This window comes from Culicoides brevitarsis, chromosome 2 (assembly GCF_036172545.1).
Source record: "Culicoides brevitarsis isolate CSIRO-B50_1 chromosome 2, AGI_CSIRO_Cbre_v1, whole genome shotgun sequence".
NCBI classification, from domain to species: Eukaryota; Metazoa; Arthropoda; class Insecta; order Diptera; family Ceratopogonidae; genus Culicoides; species Culicoides brevitarsis.
In genome coordinates, this window is record NC_087086.1 from 30,422,525 (window position 1) to 30,444,973 (window position 22,449).

Genomic DNA, 22,449 nt, shown 5'->3' on the forward strand with positions numbered 1-22,449 from the left:
AACTGTCAAAAAATTTTGAAAAATTTTTTAAAGAAGGCAATTCATGTTAAAATACCATTTTTAATATAAAATTCTTAAAAATTGAAATTTTTAAAAAAATTTAGGGAAATTCCTTGAAAAATAAGAAAAAAACCCAAAAAAACGGTAAATTTTGATGAAATTTTTAACTTTTTTTTTATTTTGCCCCATTGGATTTTCGACTTCGAAATGGGGCATGGGACAAAAAGTTCAAAAAAAATTTGGAGCAGCCTAATGAATAAAAAAAAGGAATTTCAAAATCTTCAACCACGAAAAGTTCAAACGTCAAAGATCAATCCTAAAGAAATCGTAGAAATTATCTATCCTCAATGATAAAATCAACTCTGATCATATCAAAGAAGCATTTGAGCTTCAATGATCGCTATATAACCTCAATCTCAGATCATCTCAAGAGACATGGCTCTTTTCTTGGAAAGAGATCCAAATCTTTAACTTTGAGGTTAATTCAGTTTTTGATAGTTAAACGAGCATTTTTAATTCAACCTGTGATATTAATAACATAAAAATACCGAAAATAGTCTAAAACATAACCTCAAACTGCAATTTGAACCTTATATCAAAATTGGTTAATACAAGATGACTGAAGCAAAATTTCACGAAAGTTGTGATTTTCGTTCCGAATTAAGAAATAATTTATGCTGAGGGCCTAAATAGTTCCAAAACTCGGATTTTGATCTAATGAATTTTAAAAATTAATTTTTTTTAACGATTCAAGTTTTAATATGAAGATCATGCAAAATCAAAATTTTACGCAAAAGTTGCAAATTTCGGTTCAGATGTCAAAATTAAACAAATAAAAGCTTAAATTAATGCTAAGAAAATATTTTCGATAAAAAAAGACTTTCAAAAATACGAAACAGAAAACCCGCCATTTCAAAGAATTCAACGAAATCCGAATTGCCGCTTAGGTCAACTGTCAGTTAGACTTCTTGTCAAAAATAAAAAAAAATATATCGAATCGAATCGCTGTAGAAAATTACTAAAAATCACTAAATAAACAGTAGTGAGAATTAAATTAAATAGCAGACTAGAACAATGGATCCAAAACGGAAGCTATCGTAAGACCCCAATTCCCTTCGTAGCGATAAAAATTGCGAAAAAACGCATCAAGCCATAGAAAATCTCTCCAACATTCCTCAACATGCAATATGTGGCCCAAATTAACCAACAAAAATGGCATTGCACTGCATAAAAAGCCGATTTCACTACTCACAAAACCCAAAAATCTCATTTTGTCGATGAAAATTCCACGAGAATCATTTTCTTGAGAACGTTTGAGATTGTGGAGAAAAAATACACATTATCGATTTTTCACTTTACAACTCTCGCCTGTGCTGTAGAGGAATGTACTGTGTGTGTGTGTATGTGCTGTGGGAAAAACGAATTTTCCTTAAGTAGTGGAAAAGTTGCCTTATCAGGATCTCGTGTGTGGATTTTTGTTCGAGAGGTTTTCTTTTTATGAGTCATCGTGTCAGTGAATGACGTTGATTAATAATTGCAAATGCACTTTTTTCTTTGTAGAACTTCGGGTGATACGTTGTACGAGACGCTAGGATTGCCAAAGACAGCCACTCCCGATGACGTGAAGAAGACATACAGAAAACTAGCCCTCAAATATCATCCAGACAAGAACCCCGATAATCCAGAAGCGGCAGAAAAAGTAATTTTTTTAAAATTTTTTTGGTTAAAAATCATCGAATAATGAAATTTTTTGTGATTTTTAGTTCAAAGAAGTCAATCGAGCACATTCCATTTTGAGTGATCAGACAAAACGAAATATCTATGACAATTATGGGTCGCTGGGCTTGTACATTGCCGAACAATTTGGCGAAGAAAACGTCAATGCGTACTTTGTCGTCACCTCGCCCGCGTGCAAAGTAAGATAATTTGACCTCAAGGTCTCACGAAAATTGTCTAATTTGCATTTTAAATTGATTTTCAGGCAGCATTCCTCGTTTGTTGCGTCGCTACCGGTTGTTTTTGTTGTTTCTGTTGTTGTTGCTGCTGCAACTTCTGTAAGTTTTTCCATATTTTCTTCAAATTTTGAAGTTTGACATGAAAAACTTTCGTTTTAGGCTTCGGCAAATACAAACCTCAGCATCCTGGCCATCCAGATAGCGGCGATTACGAAGGACTCAAGGTAAGGAAGTCGCATTTCATCGAAATTCGCTTAGAAAATTGCACCATTTCTCATATAATCAATTAGTTTTACTACTATTTACTACTTTTTTCTGTGTGTGCGCTTTTTTAATTGAATTTGCATGACTTGTTCTCATAATTTTATCACCCTTCCGTGTACTTTTCCCATGTCGCGACGACATCTCGTGACTTTCTCATGCGTGCTATGTGAGGTAGGTAACTAGAAAAGTCTTGTTTGTCGCTTGCACAGCTTTTTTACCGCAAAATCTCACGTTAATTAGATCGGTGAATTGCAATAGTTGAAGTAACCGATGTAGTCATCGCATCCAATTCCAGCTTTTCGTTCAGTTTTCGGGCAATTCTAAATAAAAAATCAAAATTTAAGCTAAATTTCCTTCAAAAAAACCAAAAAACGTACCGTTAAGATGTGAATTGAAATGCAAGTCAACGTATAACCCGAGATTGGATTACAATTCTTTCGATGTTCGATGATATCGGGACTATTTTTGATCAAAACGAATCTCGGGCGTCGCATGTTCGCTTGATCCACGCATTTTTCCAACGCCGTCATCACAACATCGAAGTACGGATTGTTAAATGGCACATATTCAGCTACCATTTCCGTTAATTTTTCCAAATTGATGCTGTCGCCGTCGAAAATCCCGGTTTGATTGAAGAAACATTCGGCGACACATCCGCCAGCCCCTCCGCTGACCCCGCCGCCAGCAATTAAGTTCAAAACGCCTTTCGTTTGCCACGAAGTCCAACAATTGCGATACGTTGATTCGTTGTAAAGGGTCGGAAACTCACAGCATGTGTGCATAAACTATTAAAAATTCATTGATTTTATTAATTTTTGATCATTTAACATGAAAAATTGATACTTACGACATCCGGCGGGGGTTCAGAACAGTCATAACGACCAACTTTTGCCCCAATTGACGATGAAAACTGTAAAAAGAGACAAAATAGAAGTTTCGCGATTGACATTTCACACAAAAATGACGCATTTTATGGGAATTCAAGCTCATCAGAGACGCCCCGGATGTAAATTGTTACATTTTTTCCTTCCTAAATTCACTTTTCCATTATAATTTTGTAGATTTTAATTTTTTTTTTCACTACTTCTCTCTATAAAATCTCAGTAGAATCGTTTCTCACTTCTCTAGTAGCACACTTTTAGCGCTTTTCTGTACAAAAAATCACTTTTCACATCGATTTAATCAAGAAACTTTTTATTTTTCATGTTTTTCTGCACTCACTTCATCATAAAATTCAACGAATCCATCGATCATCATTCAATTCTGTACCTTGTATTGTGTTTAATTTAAAATTTTATTATTTTTCGAACATTTTTTCTCATCACCATCCAACATTATTTGTTATTATTATCGAAAATATGAACAAAATTTTTTATATCAACCAAAAAAATACCTCGATAGAGAGATGACGCCAGTAGTAGTAATCTCAATGATGGGCCCGTCACAAGTCAACCATCACGGAGGGTAAGGATTTCCTGTAAAAAACTGAAAAAATCTTTTTTGCTATAAAATAGTTCATCAAAATTTAACTAATTAACACACATTACCTTAGAGGGCACAGCATTTTTTATTTTATTTTATTTTTTTTCGTTAATGGCACCCAAGCATGTCAAAAAAATTAACAAATATTAAAATTAATTTTAAAAAAATTGGTCGAAAAATAAATTTAAAATTTTTTTAAAGCTCTTGAGTAATGAAATTTTCTTCCCACAGGAGGACTTTTCCGATTTGGATGACGTAACGGGCGGCAATCCGATCACGGGACAACCTACTGCGGGACAAGCAGGCGGCCAAATGCCAGTTTTCGCAATGCCCCCTCCCAATCAATCAGCAAATCCCTTGAATCCGTTCACGGGAGCTGCCGCCGCCACGGAAAGTACGGGCTTGAATCAAGGAGGACAACCAACTTACACGCCTGGTGAGTTTTTTCTCTTTAATTTATGGCGAAAAATTAATAACTAATCTTTTTCTTCCTTTTTTTTCTCTAAAAAAAATATTTTTCCCGAAATAAAAGGTTATTAAACCTTTAAATTAAATTTAAAGTTCAAACAGGAAAGAAGTTTGTTCGTGTTTCACAAGTTCGTTTCAAAAAAAAAAATGTCAGAACAAATATTTGACTTGAAATTAATTAAAAAAAAATTATAAAAAAAATAAAACGCCGACCTCAATATATTCCTTCTTTCTAAATATTAACTTATACATATTAATCACGTCTCTTTGGATTGATTGCTGACATTTAAAAATTAAAAAAAAATAGTTAAGGAACATTTTCGTTGTTCGTAAATATAAAAAAAAAATAGTTCGTAAAACGGAATTCGTCGAAATAATATTAAAGGTGCGTTTGTTTGTTCTGAATTTGTATGAATTTGAATTTTTTTGCACAATTTTTATCAATTTTTCACTTGTTTTTTTCGTCTAGACTAGTTTTTAAATATTTAAAAATTTTATTTAATTTTAAAATAATTTTTTTATATTTTTTTTTCTTTTTCAAGGTATGACAAATTATTAAAAAAGTAAATAAAATCCAGGATCAAAGTTGCTAGGAAGACCGATTTTGAACATAAATTGACACCGTTCGTTTGTTTCTACTATAGGAATTCATCCAAATGCATGAATAATATATAAATTTATGTGAAAATTCTTTTTTTGGAAGCCAAACATTTAATTATAAGTGTTAATTATAAAAATTTAATCATTTTGTAGTTTCTTTTCTCCTAATAATTATTATTATTATATATCATTACCACATTTTTATTGAAAAAAAAAATCCATTTCAAGGCCCTCAGTATTAATATTTGCCTTGCGATTTGACTTGATTTTTTTTTATTTAGGAAAATTTAAATAAAAAATTGTTTTAAAATTAAATTATTAAAAATTGTCACAAAAAATAATCACAATTATATGAATGTATATGTAATAAAAGTAAAATTAATAAAAAAAAAACCTGAAAAATGAAGAAGATAAATAATAATAATAATACAAAAAAATTACTTGTTTAGTTGTTTCTCTAAATAAAGGCATCTCTATGAATATGAAAAAAAAAAATGTAAATAAGCTTCTTTTTTCTCCATAAAAACAAGAAATATTCGTGTGCTCAAGTCTCATCTCAAATCTCTTCGATTGTAAAGTTATTCGATCACAAACATTTTTATCACCTTTTTGCTTTATTTTTATTATTGTCTACTTATAACACTCAACACAAACCACTAATACGATGAAAATATTTACTTATGAGGAAAAAACAATTAATGACGTCTAAATAATAATAATAAAAAATAATAAATAAATAAATAAAATAAATGAAAAAAATAGCCTAGCAACAAATAAAATAAAAATAATAAACGTTTTACTCTGTTTAAAAATTAAGAAGTTTAAAACTTCAGATTCATACATATTCAGATAATAAGCAATTAGTTATTTATTTGTCATCATAATAATTAATAAAAAATTATTATTATTATTAAAGTTTATTTAAAGATATTTTTAAATGATATATAATGTATTATTATTATGATAATTATTGACAATTATGGAAAAATTAATCTAAAGTTGGAATGTAGAAATTGTGTAAATTTTTGGAGTTATAAAATTATGTATACAATAATTAATATAATATCATTAATGATAATTATCATTATAAACACAATACAATATTAAGTTTATTATGTTTGATATTGATAAAAAAAAAATTAATAATATTATATATGATGACTCATTTTAAAAGTTACAATAATAATTTATATTTTTAATATTATTAAATATTATTAATATTGTTTATAATAATAATTAATTTTATCATTAATAAAATAATATTAAAATTAAAAAAAAAAAAATAATTTTAAATAAATAACTTTTAAAGTTATTTTAAAAATATGATAAAAAGTTATGATAAAATATTAATTATTATAAACAATGTTAATAATATATTTTAATTAACATATAATATTTTTTTTTAATTTTGTGATTTTAATTAAATCATAGCATCATATTAATATTTAATAAAAAAAATCTTCTTCAATTATATTTTCAACGAATAACTAAAAAAAACATAGGTAAATAATTAATGAAAATAAATAAAAAAAATGGATTAATCAATAAAAATTCATAAATAATAAAAATTATATATTATACATATATATATATAAAGTATATAACATAAGCAGAATTAAAAACAAATAATTATATTTACTTCAAAAAAAAAATCTCCCGTGTTTTAATTTAAATAAATTTCATTTTAAACTCTTAACCAACTTTTCATAAAAGGTAACTTTTTATTACTATTTTTATTTATTATCAATTTCTTGACGACACCAAAATTACCATACGAAGCAACATCTGTGAGAGTAAAAAAAAAAGAGTTACAACCTACTCATTCAAAAATTAATTAGCAACGCGAACGCTGGATGATGATCACATACTCGTACCTAAATTATTATTCAACGACGACGTAGTAGGTATAGGTATCTCGAAAGAATTGTTTATACGGTGCGACTCTCATCGTAGCGAGCAAATTTTTTACGATAAAAAAATAAATATAAAACCTACTTAGTTGAGATCAAATTGTCAAGCGATGATCACGTTTATATTATTTCTATAGAAGTCGTCTTGCGTTCGCGGTGTATTGATCATTATTATTATTATTTCAGGAAAAAAAAGTAAAAAAAATTACGCGACATTCATACGACGACGACAGATAGAAAAAAACGGAAAATAACACGAAAAACGTTAAAAATCGAGAGTAAACAAAGAAAAAGGTACAAAAGTGAATTCATTGATAAATTTTTCGGGAGATATTCTTGACCTCCAAACACATTGTTGTTGTTGTGATTCAATAATTACGTGATGCGAAAGATGACATCACTCGAGATTTCTGTATTTAGACAGAAAAACGAAAAAAAATGTTAGAAGATGTTGCGATCATCACTCGAAAATACAAAAAAAAAAAAAAAAAAAAAATAAAAAAGTTTAATGACACAATAAAAAAAAATATATTGACAGTGATGTGATGATGAATTGCTAATTAAAAAAAAAATCGTAGTTGGATACAAATTTTTTTTCAAAAAAAAAAAAAAAAAAAAAAAATCGACGAGTGCGAAGAATGAAAGTCGAAATGTTTGTTTTTAGAAGCACGCGCGTGAATTTTTTAAATTTTTATTTATCATCAACCACAAAGTTGCATCTGACGACCTTAAAATAGTTCAAAATTGCTTTTTGTAGGTGTTATGGGCCAATATTGCTTCATTCATGCCCAATATTACGTCGAACTGTGATTCATTCGCTTATTGTTTTCAAACAAATTATAGGCGCGCACGAGCAAAGTCAAGGTCATCTAAGAATTCTGCAGTCACTCGGCAAGCAACTATTGTTTCCGCAAACAATTAAAAAGCCGTTCGCAGCATTTTTCGCAAAATCCAATTTTTTCTTGAAGAAAATTGAAAAAATTTTTTGATAAAAGCACAAAAGTAACAGATGTTTTTATGTTTCGATGAAATGACCATCGAGTAAAAATAGATTTTCAGCGGATTTGATGTTTTGATGTTCAAAACGAACGCAATTCATGAAATCTGTGGTGAAGTCGCGTCAAGTAGTGAAAAGCGGAGAGGTAACAATGAAATGTTTGCTGTCAATTAGTGGCTCATGTGATGAACTGAGGTTGTACGAGTTGTATGGGATAGCCAAGTAATAATTGCCGTTATCAGATTCAATGATTTTTTTTTAAATCTGTTTAGAAGAGCGTGAATTTTTATCAGAGAACTTCCTATCTCGTGTTTGGATAACGATTAGGTTGATTCTTACGCAAATATTGGGTGACTTTGGAAGGGGCTGATCTCTAAATTGGAAGGTTTGTGATAGAAATTTGATTAAAAAGTTGTAGTTTTGAGTGAAAAGTGATTGAAAAGTTTCATTAAATCTCAAATTTGGACTAAAAAGAGATTTTTAATTAATATTTTGCCTCTCATGTGATCAAAAAATGTAAAAAATTTTGAAATTTTGACACATAAACCTTAAAAAGTCTTATTTTTTGAATGAAATTTTGCATTTAAAATTATTAAAAGCTCTTTAAAGCTAAAATTTTGTCCAAAATTGTATGATAAAAATAACTTTTAGCGACCTAAGCTTAATATTTTGTATTAAAAAAAATTTTAAAAAACTCCTGAGTGACAATTTTTCCATGTTTGAGTTTTAAAAGTGATCAACAACTCTATAAATTCCAAAATTTGGACTGTAGATGAAAGAATTTTTTTTTGAAAATTGTACTTTTTTCAGATTTTTATCAAAATTTGATAATAATTTCAAATTTCTTACATTTAAAGCTTAAAATATTTAATTTTTTTATTGAAATTTTGTTTTCAAAGTCATCAAAAGCTCTCAAAAGTTTGAATTTTTGGGAAGTTTGTTAAAATTTTAAACGAAAAAATGATCAAAAACTTTTTTGAGTACTAAATTTTGTCTCAAAAGAAGTAAAAAGTACTCAGCAGTTACAATTTCTGAATGAATTTTAACTTTGAAAGTTGGCTAAGATATCAGAAGTTCAAAAAAAATGCTCCAAATGAAAATCAAAAATAAAGTCCGATGCCTCATTTGAAAAGTCGAAAATCCAATGGGGCAAAATAAAAAAAAAAGTTAAAATTTCATCAAAAATTATCGTTTTCCAGTCTATTTTCGTAATTTTTTTAAAAGTTTTAATTTTTTTTTTAAATTTTCAATTTTTTCTAATTTTTGTTTTGGAAATCATATTTTATCATAAATTTTCTTCTCTAAAAATATTTTTCATAAAATTACTGAATTTATTTTTTAAAAATTTTTTGACAGTTTTTTTTAATGAAATTTTTTTCTTTAGTTTTAAATAATATGAAATATTCTGAAATCTATTTTAAATAAGCAAATTTCAAAGTAAATAGTAAAAAAACATCAAAAATATTAACTTTTGATAAAATTTTTTTTATGAAAATAGATTTCAAAACTTTTTTTTTCATTTTGTTTTAAGAAAAATTTTGGAATTTTTGATTTTCCTTAAAATTATCATTTTTTAATAAAAAAATTCATTCAAATCCATTTTATACTCAATTAAACCATCAAAAAATTTCGGTCTTTAACTTTAAATTTTTTTAAATAAAAATTTAAGCCAATAATAAGTCTTTTAAAGAAAAGATCTTTCGTTTTTTAGTACGCTCCAATTATGAACAAAAATGCGATGTCACTTTGAACTCAATTTTTCAAATTTTTTATGATGTTTTTGATCATAAATTTTGTCACAACAATGAAAAATTCAATTTTTCAAAGTTTTTGACGATTTTGACACCCACAAACGCTAATCCTTCGTGTTTTCATAAAAATTCATTCATTGCTCGACATTGTGCGGAGAGTTTCGATTGACATAGCAATCACCTTGTTTAAGAAACTAATGAATTTGTGTGAAATTTCTCACATATTATGCACGACGACGATGATGATCATCATCACTATCGATAAAACCGAGCTAAAAGTGTGTCTTATCTTCTTTTTTTTCCAGATGGGTAACTCTTTATGTAAGTCTCAACCACCAAATCGATCCCGAAATCCCTTTGAGGAACTGTGGGCTGGATGCACAAATGTAAGTTTTCGAAATTTTTCGATTTTTAAAATTTTTTTAATGAATTTTTTCAGTTTTGCAGCTGTCCCTCGGGCATTTCGTCACCGCGAAACCATCATTGGAAGAAACAAACGATAAATCCACAAACGCCGTATTTGGGTTCTCATACTTCTGCGACAAAATGGCATCAAGCTTCGACCTTGACATGTAACCAACCGCTGCGACAAAATCATCCGAGCTGTTTTGACAAGGCTCCGGTTCCGCCGCCACGTAAAAAGAGGACTTTGCAACGTTCGCGCAGCTACGAGGATGTGGTCGATGTCAAATTAGTGAAGAAAGATGGCTTTAAAGATGTCTTCGGGGAACCAGTGGCTCTCGAACGACAACGTACCTCAGCCAGTCACAATCATATTTATCACTTGGACGAAACGGAAAGCAATAAAAGTGGAAATTCATTAAAAATTGGAAATAAAAAGTCAGATAAATTCTTTGGAGAAAATTTATCTGACTCGTTGTCGAATGAACGTTACTCACCTGAAGCTGCTGGAATCCTATCTGCCACGCAAAAAGATGAATTGGACATGTTTGTCGAGAAAAACGTCTCAAAAGTGGATCAGGATCGCAATTCTGACGTCGAAGAACGTTTAAGTGACAGTTTAAACAAAAAAGCTGCCTTTTTGATGACCATGCTCGATGAAAGTCCCGACAAGAAAAAGTTCCCGGAGCCCGATGATGACGACGAGGAACGTTATCGCGGCATGATTCCCGTTGAGGAGGAAATTATCGTGCCCAAACGAAAAATCACAAAGTGCATTTGTGACGAAACCGACCATTTATTGCATCATTTGCGACACGGCGAGTGCCACAAACACACTCACAAGCACGAAATCGAAGAAAATCCGGACGAGTTGAAGAAATTGATCGAGAAAAAGGATGTCGCGACAGAAACTCCGCCAATTAAACCGAAGCGCGACTTGAATTTGTACCGAAAAAGTCTCGATTTGGAAGATGAAATACTGAAAAAGGATGAAAAAACGTCTCCGGAGGAAGAAATTCCAGATGTTCCCATGCGTCGCGGGAAACAAGTGCAAAATTTGATGGAACAACTTGTGCAACACACACTTCCGCATTACATGGATATCGTTGAGGACAACTTACATTCGTGCATTGATGGCTCCGCTGCTGTTTCCGAGAAGATTTCCAAGCTAAAGGAACGAAAAATATCAAAAGTGAGCAATAGTGAACAACCAACGACACCCGTTGTGGAGGAAAAAGTCGTTTTGGGATGTCGCGATGTGACAATTAGCCCTTTGCACTTCAATGAGGAACGAAAATCGACCTCGCCGGTAGAGGTTTTGACAGAAAAAGAGTCGGTTGAGAAAGAAAAATCTCCTGAAAAGTCCTTGGAAAAGGAAAAATCGCCGGAAAAGTCTCCAGAAAGGGAAATAATTCAAGAAAAAGTTGAAAAATTAGTCGAAACGGAACCAAAGAAGGTCACAGAAGCATCTCCCGAGCCAAAATCCGATCCAAAACCCGTCGAAGATGAGGAAAAAATCCGTCCCGAGAAGAAAATGTCGGTTCGTCTCCAAGACGATGGTGTTAATCAACTCGAAGAGCTCATCCGGCATCAGCAATTCAACACAACGGAAGACGTGATCAACGAAATTTACAAGAACCAAACCAACATCGTCTACGAATTCCAAAGATTCCTCGAAGATGAGCTCAATAAGGAAGAAAATGCCGCCAAACTCGAAAAAGTCAAGTCCACGAACGACGAATTGCTCGAAAATCAATCTCTTGACTTGGTGTCCAACAGCACCGCAAGCGAAACTTCTTCTGAAGCGTCAACCATCAAAAATTTATCGGACAACGAGAGCGATATCCATCCCAGCAACTACAAATTACGTCGCGAAAGTGTCGACGATCTCGACAAATGGTTCGCGCAAGACTCGCAATTTCCCAATTTGGCTGATACGCATTTCGATCTTGTTAGCACGGACAGCAGCAGTGACAACGCATCCACCGTGCGTGCCATTTCATCGTCCTCCGAAGACGAGGCGGATCAGTATCCGGAATTGTTGCGCAATCGACACCTGAAGAAGACGAAAGAGCTGGAAAATCGTCGGGAAAGCATCGAAGACGTGGATAATTGGTTTACGCAACACCTCGATGTGCCAAATGTCAATTTGTCGCAGTCGCTCGTGAATGAGGACGCGAAAAAGGCGGAATTTTCAAACTATGATGGGAAATTGTATCCCTTTGGGCAGCCACGAGAGCGACAAATGTCCTTGACTGACGAGTTTTTTGCCATTGAGGCGGCGGAAGAGGCGAAAAATCGACAAAAAGGTGTCAGGCGATCGAATTCGGAGTCGTCGTATCAATGAAATGAACGAGAAATTGATGGAAAAAAAAAATATGACTTGTATTTGTAGGCATTCCTCTAATAAGCAATCGATGTAATAGATGATAGAACAGCTTGAAGCTTCTTGTTAATTTACTGTATAAATATGAAGAAAAATGATCAAATTAATATATTTTATTACAAGCTTACGAGATTTTTGTGTTTCATTCAAGGTCGATATTTTGCGATTTATGGTCACGTGACTCGTAATTTATGAGTTCTATTAGAATTTTTTCAAAAAATGAGGATTTATATTATTATTTTTTTTTGAGGATTTATTTTATTTATTTTTTTTACTACTTTAATATAAATTTAGTAGAAATAATTTAAATGTTTTTAAATTTAATTTATAAAATAATTCTATGAATATTTTCATATATTTTTTAATTTGGATATTTAAACTTCTCATTAAATTAGGCAATCAATATTAAAAACCAAATTTATTTATTTTTTTTCCTAAAAGTATTCAATCAGTTTTTAAATGCATAAATATATTTCAAGTGATAAAAATGTTGAAATCAACGCAAAACTTAAATTTAAAAGCTCTAAAATAATTGACAAAAAAAAGTAAAAAATTTATAAATTAAATTTTATAAATTAAATTTTATTACACTGTTCCACAAACCCGGAAATTGCGTCTATCATCAACCGGACCAATTTTATTTGAAAGTAGGCTAAAAATGATGAATTTCCTCATTTTTAGATTTTCCATATCGGGTCTGGGAGCTTTTTTATAGCTATCGACATTTTCGACCCAAAGCAATGAGTTCATTTAGAGCGGCAGTTAAAAAAATATTTCAGTTGAAAAAAACATCAAGTGGATCATTGAGTACCATAAATTTCAGTTTTTCCAAAGAGATCGAGCTCTAACTTTGCACATAGGCTTAAACTAGCTAAAATAACAATTCTGCAAAGTCACAGCCTTCTAAGATTTCAAAAACGGGAGTTACCGTCATCGTCATTATTCTAAGAAAAAATGTTTTCTCCAAAGTTAATATTTCAAAATGAAGATTTTTCAAAAACTTTGAATTTCAATCAAATTTCTATTGGATCATGTTAATTGGCTCAAAAACTAAAACTTTTGTTCTAACACTTTTGAAATTAAGACACCAAAATGTATGAAACGAAGATCGAAAATCAAATTTTGGCTTGTTTTCATACAAAATCTCATTTTACATAGAAAAGCTCCCTGACCCGATACGGAAAATCTAAAAATGAGGAAATTCATCATTTTTAGCCTACTTTCAAATAAACTTGATCCGGTTGACGATAGACGCAATTTCCGGGTTTGTGGAACAGTGTTATTAATATAATATTTTTTTACATTTATGTATTTTTAATAGAAATAATTCATGAGTCTTTAATTTTTTTGTCTTTAAATATTTTTCTTTTATTTTTTTATGTTTTAATATAAAAAAAACTCTTTAAAATTAATAAATATTATGTTTATTTATCATTTACTTTTTTTTTTTAATTATAATTATAATTATTATAATAATTATTAATTATAATTATAATTATTATAATAATTATTAATTATAAAATATATTAAATGTAAATTAAAATTTAAATAAAAATAAATACACATCATAAAAATTAATTGTCAAAATATTTTTAATATAAGTTAAGATATAATTTTCAATAAAAAAATTTTGAAAAATACATAAATTTAAAATTTTTCTAAATTTCCTTAAAATGTTATACAAATAGCGGTAATTTTTGATAAAACATTTTAATCTTTGGTTTTAGATTCAGTTTCTGTTCAGATTTCGCAACAAAATGAAGCTTAAGCTCATTATTCTTGCTTTTATTATTTCAAGTTGTTCAGGAGGTTCAATTAAATCTTATAACTGTGCAAAACATTTTTTTGGAGGTTGTACTTTTTCTGGCATAAACTTGACTTTGTTAAATTACGAATGGCAACCAATGGCAGATGATCCGGATTTAGTCAAAAATTAATTTTTATCAAGTTGAAAAAAACATTTGCAAATCTTTTCCGAAATTAGAAGATTTAGACATGAGGTTTATAAAAATTGAACAAATAGCGGAAGATGCTTTTTATAACTGCACAAATTTAAAGTTTTTGTACCTGAATGATAATCGTATCAAAAAACTACACCCAAATACCTTCAAGGGATTGACAAAATTGGAAATTCTTTCGCTTAATTATAACAAATTGACAGAACTCGATGATAATTTGCTTGAAGATTTGCACAAATTATGGATGCTAAGTTTACCCAGAAATGACATGACCAATTTTCACCCAGAAATTTTAAAAAACAATAAAAATTTGAAATATCTCTGGTTGGATTCAAATGAACTTCAGAATTTAAATGTTGAAAAAATTGTGGAATTTTGTCCAAACCTCGAAAGATTATACTGGAACGACAATCAAGTATCTTGTTCTCGAGTTAAAGAAGCAAACATTTTTTTGAAATCCCAAAATATTGAGTTTCTTTCTATTTATAATTACAAAAATCGTAACTATACAACAGACACAATCGATGGTTTAGGGTGCGTTCCAGACGATACATGGAATACTTTATTTTCAAATTAGATAAAATTGATGAAAAAGTTCAAAAGTCGATGAAATAAAGAAAATGAATGAAAAATTGGAAAACTTCAAATACGTCGATAAACAAAAAGAAGAATTTCCTCAAAAATGCGAAACCAATATATGAATACTTTAAAAAACAAAACAGATTGAGATTCTTAAATGGACAAACAATTTAAATAACAAATTCGCAGTAAATATTTTGATGAAGAAATTTCTGATAAAATCTAGATTTTAGAGTTAATCTTAGAAAATTTTAAAATAAAAATGGATAAAAATAAAAAGAAAAAAAAGTTGTTTTAATTTTTCAAAAGTTTTTAGATTTCTGATAATTTTCCATAATTATATCATTTTTTTTAAATGAAATGAAAAGAAACCCTATGAATAATTAACTTATTTTCATTATTTTCAAAGAAATTTTCATAACTTTTTTAAAAAATTTTCAACCTTTTTATATGTTTGTTTTGAAAATTTTATTTTAACATGAATTTTTTTCTAAAAATACTTTTTTAAAATTGGGTTAAACTTATTTTTTCAAAAATTTTTCAAAATTTTTTGCTTAATGGAAATTTTTTTTTTCATTTAAAGCTTCAGTAATCTGAAATCAGTTTGTCAAAAGAAATTCTCAAATTTTGATTATTTAAAAACAACAAAAATATTGATCAACGGCAAAAAGTTGTTCAAATTTTTTAGGTTTTAAAAAAAATAATAAATAAAGCAGAACTCCAATTCCTTAGTTAAAAAATGCAAATAAATCAAGTAAATTCAGTCCACTCAAATAACTTACAAACAATTTCTAACGATTATCTATTCAAAACTATCGCGATGATCAACAAACAAAATTATTACCATTTTTCACCATATTTTAAGCGCATTACCGAGTCACAGCACGTCTCCGCATCGAAAAGTAATAAAATAATATTCTTCTTTTGTATTCTGTTTGTCTGTCTCCGAATGTAACTCATGGGTAATTGAAAGTCCGAACAAAAGTGTAAGTTACCCACATAAATATTTATTCAATTTACTCATTGATAACAACGGCAGCTACTTAGTTCCTTATTCTGTTTGTACATTTACAACTGATCATCGTTGTAATATAGTGTTCATATAGTAGACGTGGATGGTAAGTAATACTTTTCTCGTGTTGCATTGCATTTCTTTTAAGCATTTGATGAATCGCACTCACGTTTTAGTTGAATTCTCGCCGTTGTCGGTGTCGGTCGTGTTACTTTTTGCTCAATTATTTTAATTTTTCATCGAAAAGTATCGAATTTTAATATGTAGATAACGAAAAAAAATCTGAAAAAATAAAAATTTTTAGAATTTATTAAAAATTAGTGAAAAATAATAAAAAATAAACCTCAAGTAAGTCTAAAAATGTAGAATTAGCTCACTTCACAGTCAATTGGCAGTCAATGTCAGTCAGGATTTCTGTAACAAATCACTACAGAAGATGAGCAAACAACAATTATTTAACAAAAAACAGCCAAGTGGAACAATTAAACACGAAATCCGCATTATTACAACTTGTTTATCCAACAAAACATCTAAAAAATTACATAAAAAAATTATTTTAAAAAATTTAATCACCGGTGTCTGTTAATAAATTTAGGTTGACACACATAAATCCTGCTAACCCGCTTCTCTAATGGCATTTCCATTAATTTTGTTTACGCATTTGATATCGAAAGTGTGAGAAAAATGACTTTTCGATTAACTTTCGGCTCGTCGCTCGCTCGACATGTCAGGAAAAGTGTGTTTATCAGAACAGGTTCGCGGTTCCTTGTATCGATTACTGATCATCACGCATTTAATGGCAATAATTATGCGTACCGTGGACAATTACAGTACGAAAAAACGAATAACAAGTGAAAATAAATGAAGAAGATTCTCAAAAAATAAAAAATTTGCTCCATTTACCGACTTTTTGGAACAACATATATCATTATAGCAAATTAAAAATTAAGGTGATCGATTTTTTTTTTTCGTAATTCGTAGAACGAAGAAGCATCAAAAAATGTATGACAAAAGGGAAAATTCGAACATGAAAGACGTGCAAAAATTAAAAGAAATTTTTCGTTTCGAGTAGTGTGAAGAAGACGTGAGTGTCATGCATAAAAAGGATTGAAGTCTAATTGTTTTATGGGTTTTGATAAGGAATATTAATTAAAATTTTTTGTTACAAAGGTGCTCTATGAAATTTTTATTGTTGGAAGAGACAATATTATTAATAACGTTACATTGTAATTGTGGCGTGAATAAATGAAGAAGAATGAAATTGAAAGAAATGTGTCAATGCATGGCCATTTATGGAAATCGCATTACAAGTTCAAGTTTAATTGAAAAAAGTAAAAGATGCGACGAAGTGGTGTCTGTCTTTAAGTTTTAAATTAAATATGTTTTTAAAAAATTAAATAAAGTTATAAAATAATTTAATTAAATAAAAAATAAATTTAAAATAATTAATAATTATAAAAAATATCGACAGTTATTCTTAAAATATAACTTTTAAAGGCTTTAAATTTATATTTTAATATTTCAATTTAAATAAAATTTTAAGTTAATTTTTTGTTATTTTGTTTAACATAAAACATGTTGTACCTTACCTTTTAGGCTGTAGAATTAAAAAAAAATTATCAATATTAAATTTTTGAAAAATTTTTAAAAAAATTTTCCTGAATTTTTAATTCTGATTTTTTTTAAATTTGATACTTAAAAAAATTTCATTTAGCAAAAATTTTAATATTTTTGTAAAATGTCGATAAATGTTATCATTTGTTAAAAATGATAAACTTAAAATTTAAGCTTAAGAAAGCAGATCTTCATAAAAAAAGATAAAAAAAAAATATAATAAAAAATTTAAAAAAAAGGAAAAAACAAAAATAAAATAAAAAAAATAATAATTAAATATTATTATTTAATAAAAAAATAAGAAATTTTTAGTTAAAATCTCATTGAATATAAAATATTTAGTCAGAATATTAATTTCGTAAAAAAATCTTTTTATTGAAATATTTACTCATAAATATTTAAATTATTAATTAATTTTACAAGGCTTTATTTTATTATTTTTTATTTTTTTATTATTTATTTTTTTATTTATTTTATTTATTTTTAGGCCGCTCCAAATGAAAATCAAAAATAAAGTCCGATGCCCCATTTTAAAAGTCAAAAATCCAATGGGGCAAAATAAAAAAAAAGTTAAAAATTTCATCAAAATTGATCGTTTTTTGGTGTATTTTCATAATTTTTCAAGACATTTTCAAAAAAATTTATAAAAAATTTTCAATTATTTTAATTTTTGTTTTGAAAATCATATTTTAACTTGAATTTTCTTCTCTAAAAAAATTTTTCATTTGACAGTTATTGACAGTTATTTTTTATGAAATTTTAATTCTTCAATTTTTTACTTAAAATGATCTTAAATCAATTTTTAATTTGAAAGTTTCAAAGAAGATTATTAAAAAACAACAAAAATGTTGATCAACGGTCAAAAATTGCTAAAATTTTGTCATTTTGTATGAAAATAGGAATTTCAAATTTTTTTTTTATTTTCAAAAATTTTGGACTTTATTTTTTGATTTTCATTTGGAGTGGCCTAAATAAATAAAAAAATAATTTAAGACATATAAGTGAAAAAATATACTTCGTCACATTAAAATATTGATTTTATAACGATGCCTTCCATATTTTCATAATAAAATCTAAATAATTGACGAATTTCGATATTAAACATAATATTTTTGATAATATTTCTCAATATGTATTATAGGATACAAAAGCAGTTTTAATGCCATTTTGAACTCATTCTTTCACTTTTAATTTAATAAACTTCTAATAAAATGTCAGATATGTCACCATCTGATAATCTGTGAACTCAATCCTGACTTTAACTTTCTCTCATGGACTTTTTATTTACAAGTTCTATCATTTTATGAGTAAAAATTACAAAATGTATATAAAAAAATAAAAAATCAGCCGAAAATTGTTAAAAAATTATTTTTTATAAAATACGATTTAGTATTTTACAAAAAAATATTACAACGACGAGAAGATTTTCTCTCACGAGACCTGTTGGTTGCAGGAATTCCGTATCGAATATCACATTAACATTAATATTTGCCTATGTAAACTACTCGCTACACATTTTTCCTCAGATATGATATGAGAAATTATATTTCTATAAATAAATAATATTTTTCTTTCATCGTCATGTTCGCAACAGTGGAAGAAACAACGATCTAACTAGATATGCTCTGTGCCAACTGCTGCCTGTTTGACGACATTTCCACTTTCTATGTTGCATTTGCGCATCTGCCATACACTGCAGACGTAATACTTTACTTGAAATTTCAACATATTTTCTATGCTTGCCGTACTTTTTCTGCGCCAACTTCTACATAGTTTAAATGTCATCACATTTATTTTGGTTTATTTGCTCAAAAACGAGTTTTTCTCTGCCGTTGCTTCTTCTCATGGGCAAACGAGATAAAAAACTGTTTCAAGGTAAAGAAATGATGAAGTAAATAGGAAATGCTAGAAAATGAAAGCAATAATATACGAGTAACGAGCGAAAAACTCGTATTGGCAACTTGTTTGACAGACAGATCTGGTCTCTGAAGAACGTTAAATCACCGCAGTTTGCCATGCGATTAAAGGAAAGTCTTTTAATTGGCAATCTTGAAAAAATATTATCGATAAAAGTGATAATGATCGCGATAATAACGATGCGCATAGCAAAGAAAGTAAAATTTTCCGTCTTTTTTTTATCTTTTCAGAATGGAAATTCAGTTTTTGTGCCTTTTAGTTGTAATTTATTGCACAACAGCATCAACGGCATCCACAACAGACTCAGCTGACAAACCAAAGTTTAGTGATTTTCGTGACTTGAAGCTGGATCAAAGGGATTCCTCAAAGGAAAATGACTCAAACAAGGCTCATTCGCGGCAAAAACGACTAATTTGGATCACAGACGATGGAAGACTTGCGTTACCGCCTGGCACGGCACTCACAATTACTCCAAGTTTAACGTTACCTTTGGTGCGTTACCCGCCCGATGGATTTTTCTCCAATATTTCGTTGAGTTTGCCGGTTACAAGTAAGATTTTTCCTGAAAAAATTCAAAAATTTTATTAAAATTTCCCGTTTTTAGTGGATTTCGATAAACTTGGACTCACGGATAACCAAAATCCGTTGGGAGTGTTGCCTCCGTTGCTAGCTCGGAGTATGGGACGTGCTGCTGGGACCTTACTCGGCGACTATATCAGTCAATTTTTGAAGTCTCGAGCGAAGAGGAGGGCAAAACGTGAATTAAGTAACGAAATGTTTCACATTGAGTACAACGAGATACCCGAAAGTGATGATGAAAAGCCGCCCAAGCTGCCGGAATCGCATCAACATGCCTTTCATGGAGGGGAAAGAGCTTTGTTGTATCCCGTGCTGGAAGATTTACTTCACACATTTGGCGTTGATGGGAGGGCGTGTTTGCTGAGGGCGATTTGTGAGATAAATGCAAAGGATGTGAAGCATCTCGGGTTGTTCGGGGAGATGATGAAGTTGTTTCTGACAGCGTCACAATCGCCATTTGCAGAGTTGATGGATGACTATGTGAAAGCGGAAAAGGTTGGAAAAGGAGAATTATCGCCGGCAGAGTGCTTTCCGTACTATAAAGAGTGTCCGAAGAGTTTGTTTAAGCAGGATAGGAATAAATATCGGTGAGTTTGGTTGATTTTTGATCAATTTTAGAACAGGCTTTTCTATGAGAGTTCAAAAAAAAAAATTATGAACAAAATTTACCTTTAAAATGCATTTTTGAGTAATTTTTAGGGTAATTTTTCTCAAAAATGTCACTTTTTATGAATTTGTGCACAGTTAAAGTGTCAATTTTTCCATATTAATTCAAAATTTTAAATGTTTTATGCCTAAAATTGACTTTAGAGCTGTTAAGATTCAAATAATCTTTTAATTTTTATCAAATTTTTACCTTTTAATAAAAAAAAAATCGCTTAAAAATTCATAAATTTTGAAAATATTCTCAATTTAAAACATTTTATAGTTGAAGCCTTTTATTTTAACTTAAAAAATATTCAAATTCTATGAGTTTAATAATTAATTTATAAAATTTTAGATAATTTTTTTAAAAATACTTAATAAAAAATTAAAAAAAAATATAATTGAAAAATTGAAGGGCTGAAAGGATAAATCGCACATACGCACTTTTTGACAAAATTGAGTTAAGAATGAGAAAATATGCTTAAAGACGAGTACTTTAAGATACATTAAGAAAATTTCAAATTTTTTTCGAAAATATGTGTTTTATTGCAATATGCCAGATCGCACATATGCATAGTGAAAGGATAAATCGCACATAGCCATACAAACGGGTAAAAAGTCAAATTTTTAAATTGCTCCAAATTAATTTTTTTCAACTTTTTTGTGTTCCTCATACTTTTTTAAGGCATAAAAAGTCATTTTGAACCAAACATTTCGAGAAAACATTGAAATTAGAAGACCTTAAAAATCAATTTTTTGGTTCATATGTGCGATTTATCCTTTTTTTCGATAAAAATTGCCCAAAACGCCTCCTTATTGTTGAGTTAGGAAATTTTCGAGCATGAAAATCGTTTTTATTGACCATTTTTCACTAAATATTAGCTCAAACATGAAGAAATTATTTGAAAATCAAATTTTACAGCTCAAAAACAGATAAAAACTTTAAATCGCTTTTTCTCAGTTTGTCAAAAAGTGCGTATGTGCGATTTATCCTTTCAGCCCTTCAATTATTTTCATCCAAAAACTCATCCAAAAAAAATTAAATTTAAAATATTTTACCATTTTAGGGACAAAAACGCCGAGAACGACACCCGAAACAACCAAATGTGATACAAAAATCGACAACACAAGGAATAATTTTTAAGATGGTTGGCCATAATTTGTTTCCCAAAGGGCTTCTACTGTACTTTTTCTCACTATAAATTATTTTTAAGTGTCTAAACTGGTGTGTTTCCTTATTTATTTAATTTATTTTTTATCATTGGATCCATATTGGATGTAAATCAGGTATTTATTTGATGTTATTTATTGTAAAAAGTAATAAAGTTAAGAAGATTATTTTATAAAAAAAATTTTTTTCATTGTTAGCAGCAAAGTAGGTGAGTAAAAAAATAAAAAGTGAGTCGTTTTTATTTTCACTGATCACTTTTATTTTATTATTTTTCTCTTATATTTCCTTAAATATTCATTTTTCTCGTATCTTTTACATAAATAATATATTTAACAAAAGGAAAAATATGGTATTCATGTTTTTTTTACACTAATCTATAAAAATGTATATATATTTTTTATTACTTTTTATTTTATTTTTTTTTATTATTTATTTTGGTAAAAGGCACAAGATGTCATTTTTTAAGTTTCTCACTCTTTATTGAGCGAGTAAATAATATTATTAATTAAATAATTATTTTTTTTTTGTTTTTTTTTTAATTTTAAAATTTTTAAATAGAATAAAAACAAAAATAGCAATGAATGAATAAATAAACTAATTTATTTGCAAATACATTTTTTTTTATTTTTTAATAATAAATAACAAAACATCCTTCAAAATCGCTGCCATGGGGTAAGTGGGATTTTTATATTGTTCATTATTTATGTTTAATTTTATTTTTTTTTGTTTAATATTACGTTAAAACAATCAGGTTTAAAT

The 22,449-nt window shown here is 28.8% G+C and overlaps 3 protein-coding genes across 6 annotated transcripts; all 3 read left to right on the top strand.

Annotated features, from left to right (window-relative positions):
• Positions 1-970: 970 nt before the first annotated feature.
• On the top strand, positions 971-5,192 carry LOC134829478 (dnaJ homolog subfamily C member 5 homolog). 3 transcript variants are annotated; one of them, XR_010161918.1, is made up of 9 exons: positions 971-1,097; positions 1,561-1,699; positions 1,764-1,916; positions 1,982-2,054; positions 2,115-2,179; positions 3,621-3,683; positions 3,933-4,137; positions 4,234-4,554; positions 4,712-5,192. XR_010161918.1 is itself a non-coding variant. In XM_063842556.1 (8 exons), exons 1-8 carry the CDS (start codon positions 1,075-1,077, stop codon positions 4,726-4,728), a joined length of 738 nt encoding a protein of 245 aa, XP_063698626.1. In that variant the 5' UTR covers positions 971-1,074; the 3' UTR covers positions 4,729-5,170. The 3 variants fall into 3 exon arrangements, 2 of the variants coding, with proteins under 2 accessions (XP_063698626.1, XP_063698627.1); XM_063842556.1 differs by lacking the exon at positions 4,234-4,554 and having other exon boundaries at positions 4,712-5,170; XM_063842557.1 differs by lacking the exons at positions 3,621-3,683; positions 4,234-4,554 and having other exon boundaries at positions 4,712-5,175.
• Positions 5,193-6,785: 1,593 nt separating this feature from the next.
• Positions 6,786-12,335, top strand: LOC134829981 (uncharacterized). 2 transcript variants are annotated; one of them, XM_063843307.1, is made up of 3 exons: positions 6,786-6,973; positions 9,733-9,813; positions 9,867-12,335. In XM_063843307.1, the coding sequence occupies exons 2-3, from the start codon at positions 9,733-9,735 to the stop codon at positions 12,174-12,176; spliced, it is 2,391 nt and encodes a 796-aa protein (XP_063699377.1). In that variant the 5' UTR covers positions 6,786-6,973; the 3' UTR covers positions 12,177-12,335. The 2 variants fall into 2 exon arrangements, with proteins under 2 accessions (XP_063699377.1, XP_063699378.1); XM_063843308.1 differs by lacking the exon at positions 6,786-6,973 and adding an exon at positions 7,369-7,432.
• A 1,689-nt stretch (positions 12,336-14,024) lies between these two features.
• LOC134831735 (uncharacterized) lies at positions 14,025-21,704 on the top strand. Its single transcript, XM_063845541.1, has 4 exons — positions 14,025-14,066; positions 19,526-19,845; positions 19,900-20,461; positions 21,587-21,704. The coding sequence occupies exons 2-4, from the start codon at positions 19,527-19,529 to the stop codon at positions 21,627-21,629; spliced, it is 924 nt and encodes a 307-aa protein (XP_063701611.1). The 5' UTR covers positions 14,025-14,066; position 19,526; the 3' UTR covers positions 21,630-21,704.
• Positions 21,705-22,449: the final 745 nt, after the last annotated feature.

Bases quoted from the DNA above. Each gene is read 5' to 3' on its own strand.
- LOC134829981 (XM_063843307.1), top strand. From the start codon at position 9,733: ATGGGTAACTCTTTATGTAAGTCTCAACCACCAAATCGATCCCGAAAT. The intron at 9,814-9,866 runs GTAAGTTTTCGA...GAATTTTTTCAG, and splicing joins TGTGGGCTGGATGCACAAAT to TTTTGCAGCTGTCCCTCGGG.
- LOC134831735 (XM_063845541.1), top strand. From the start codon at position 19,527: ATGGAAATTCAGTTTTTGTGCCTTTTAGTTGTAATTTATTGCACAACA. The intron at 19,846-19,899 runs GTAAGATTTTTC...TCCCGTTTTTAG, and splicing joins GTTGAGTTTGCCGGTTACAA to TGGATTTCGATAAACTTGGA. The intron at 20,462-21,586 runs GTGAGTTTGGTT...TTACCATTTTAG, and splicing joins CAGGATAGGAATAAATATCG to GGACAAAAACGCCGAGAACG.
- LOC134829478 (XM_063842556.1), top strand. From the start codon at position 1,075: ATGGATCCAAAACGGAAGCTATC. The intron at 1,700-1,763 runs GTAATTTTTTTA...TGTGATTTTTAG, and splicing joins ATCCAGAAGCGGCAGAAAAA to TTCAAAGAAGTCAATCGAGC. The intron at 1,917-1,981 runs GTAAGATAATTT...ATTGATTTTCAG, and splicing joins TCACCTCGCCCGCGTGCAAA to GCAGCATTCCTCGTTTGTTG.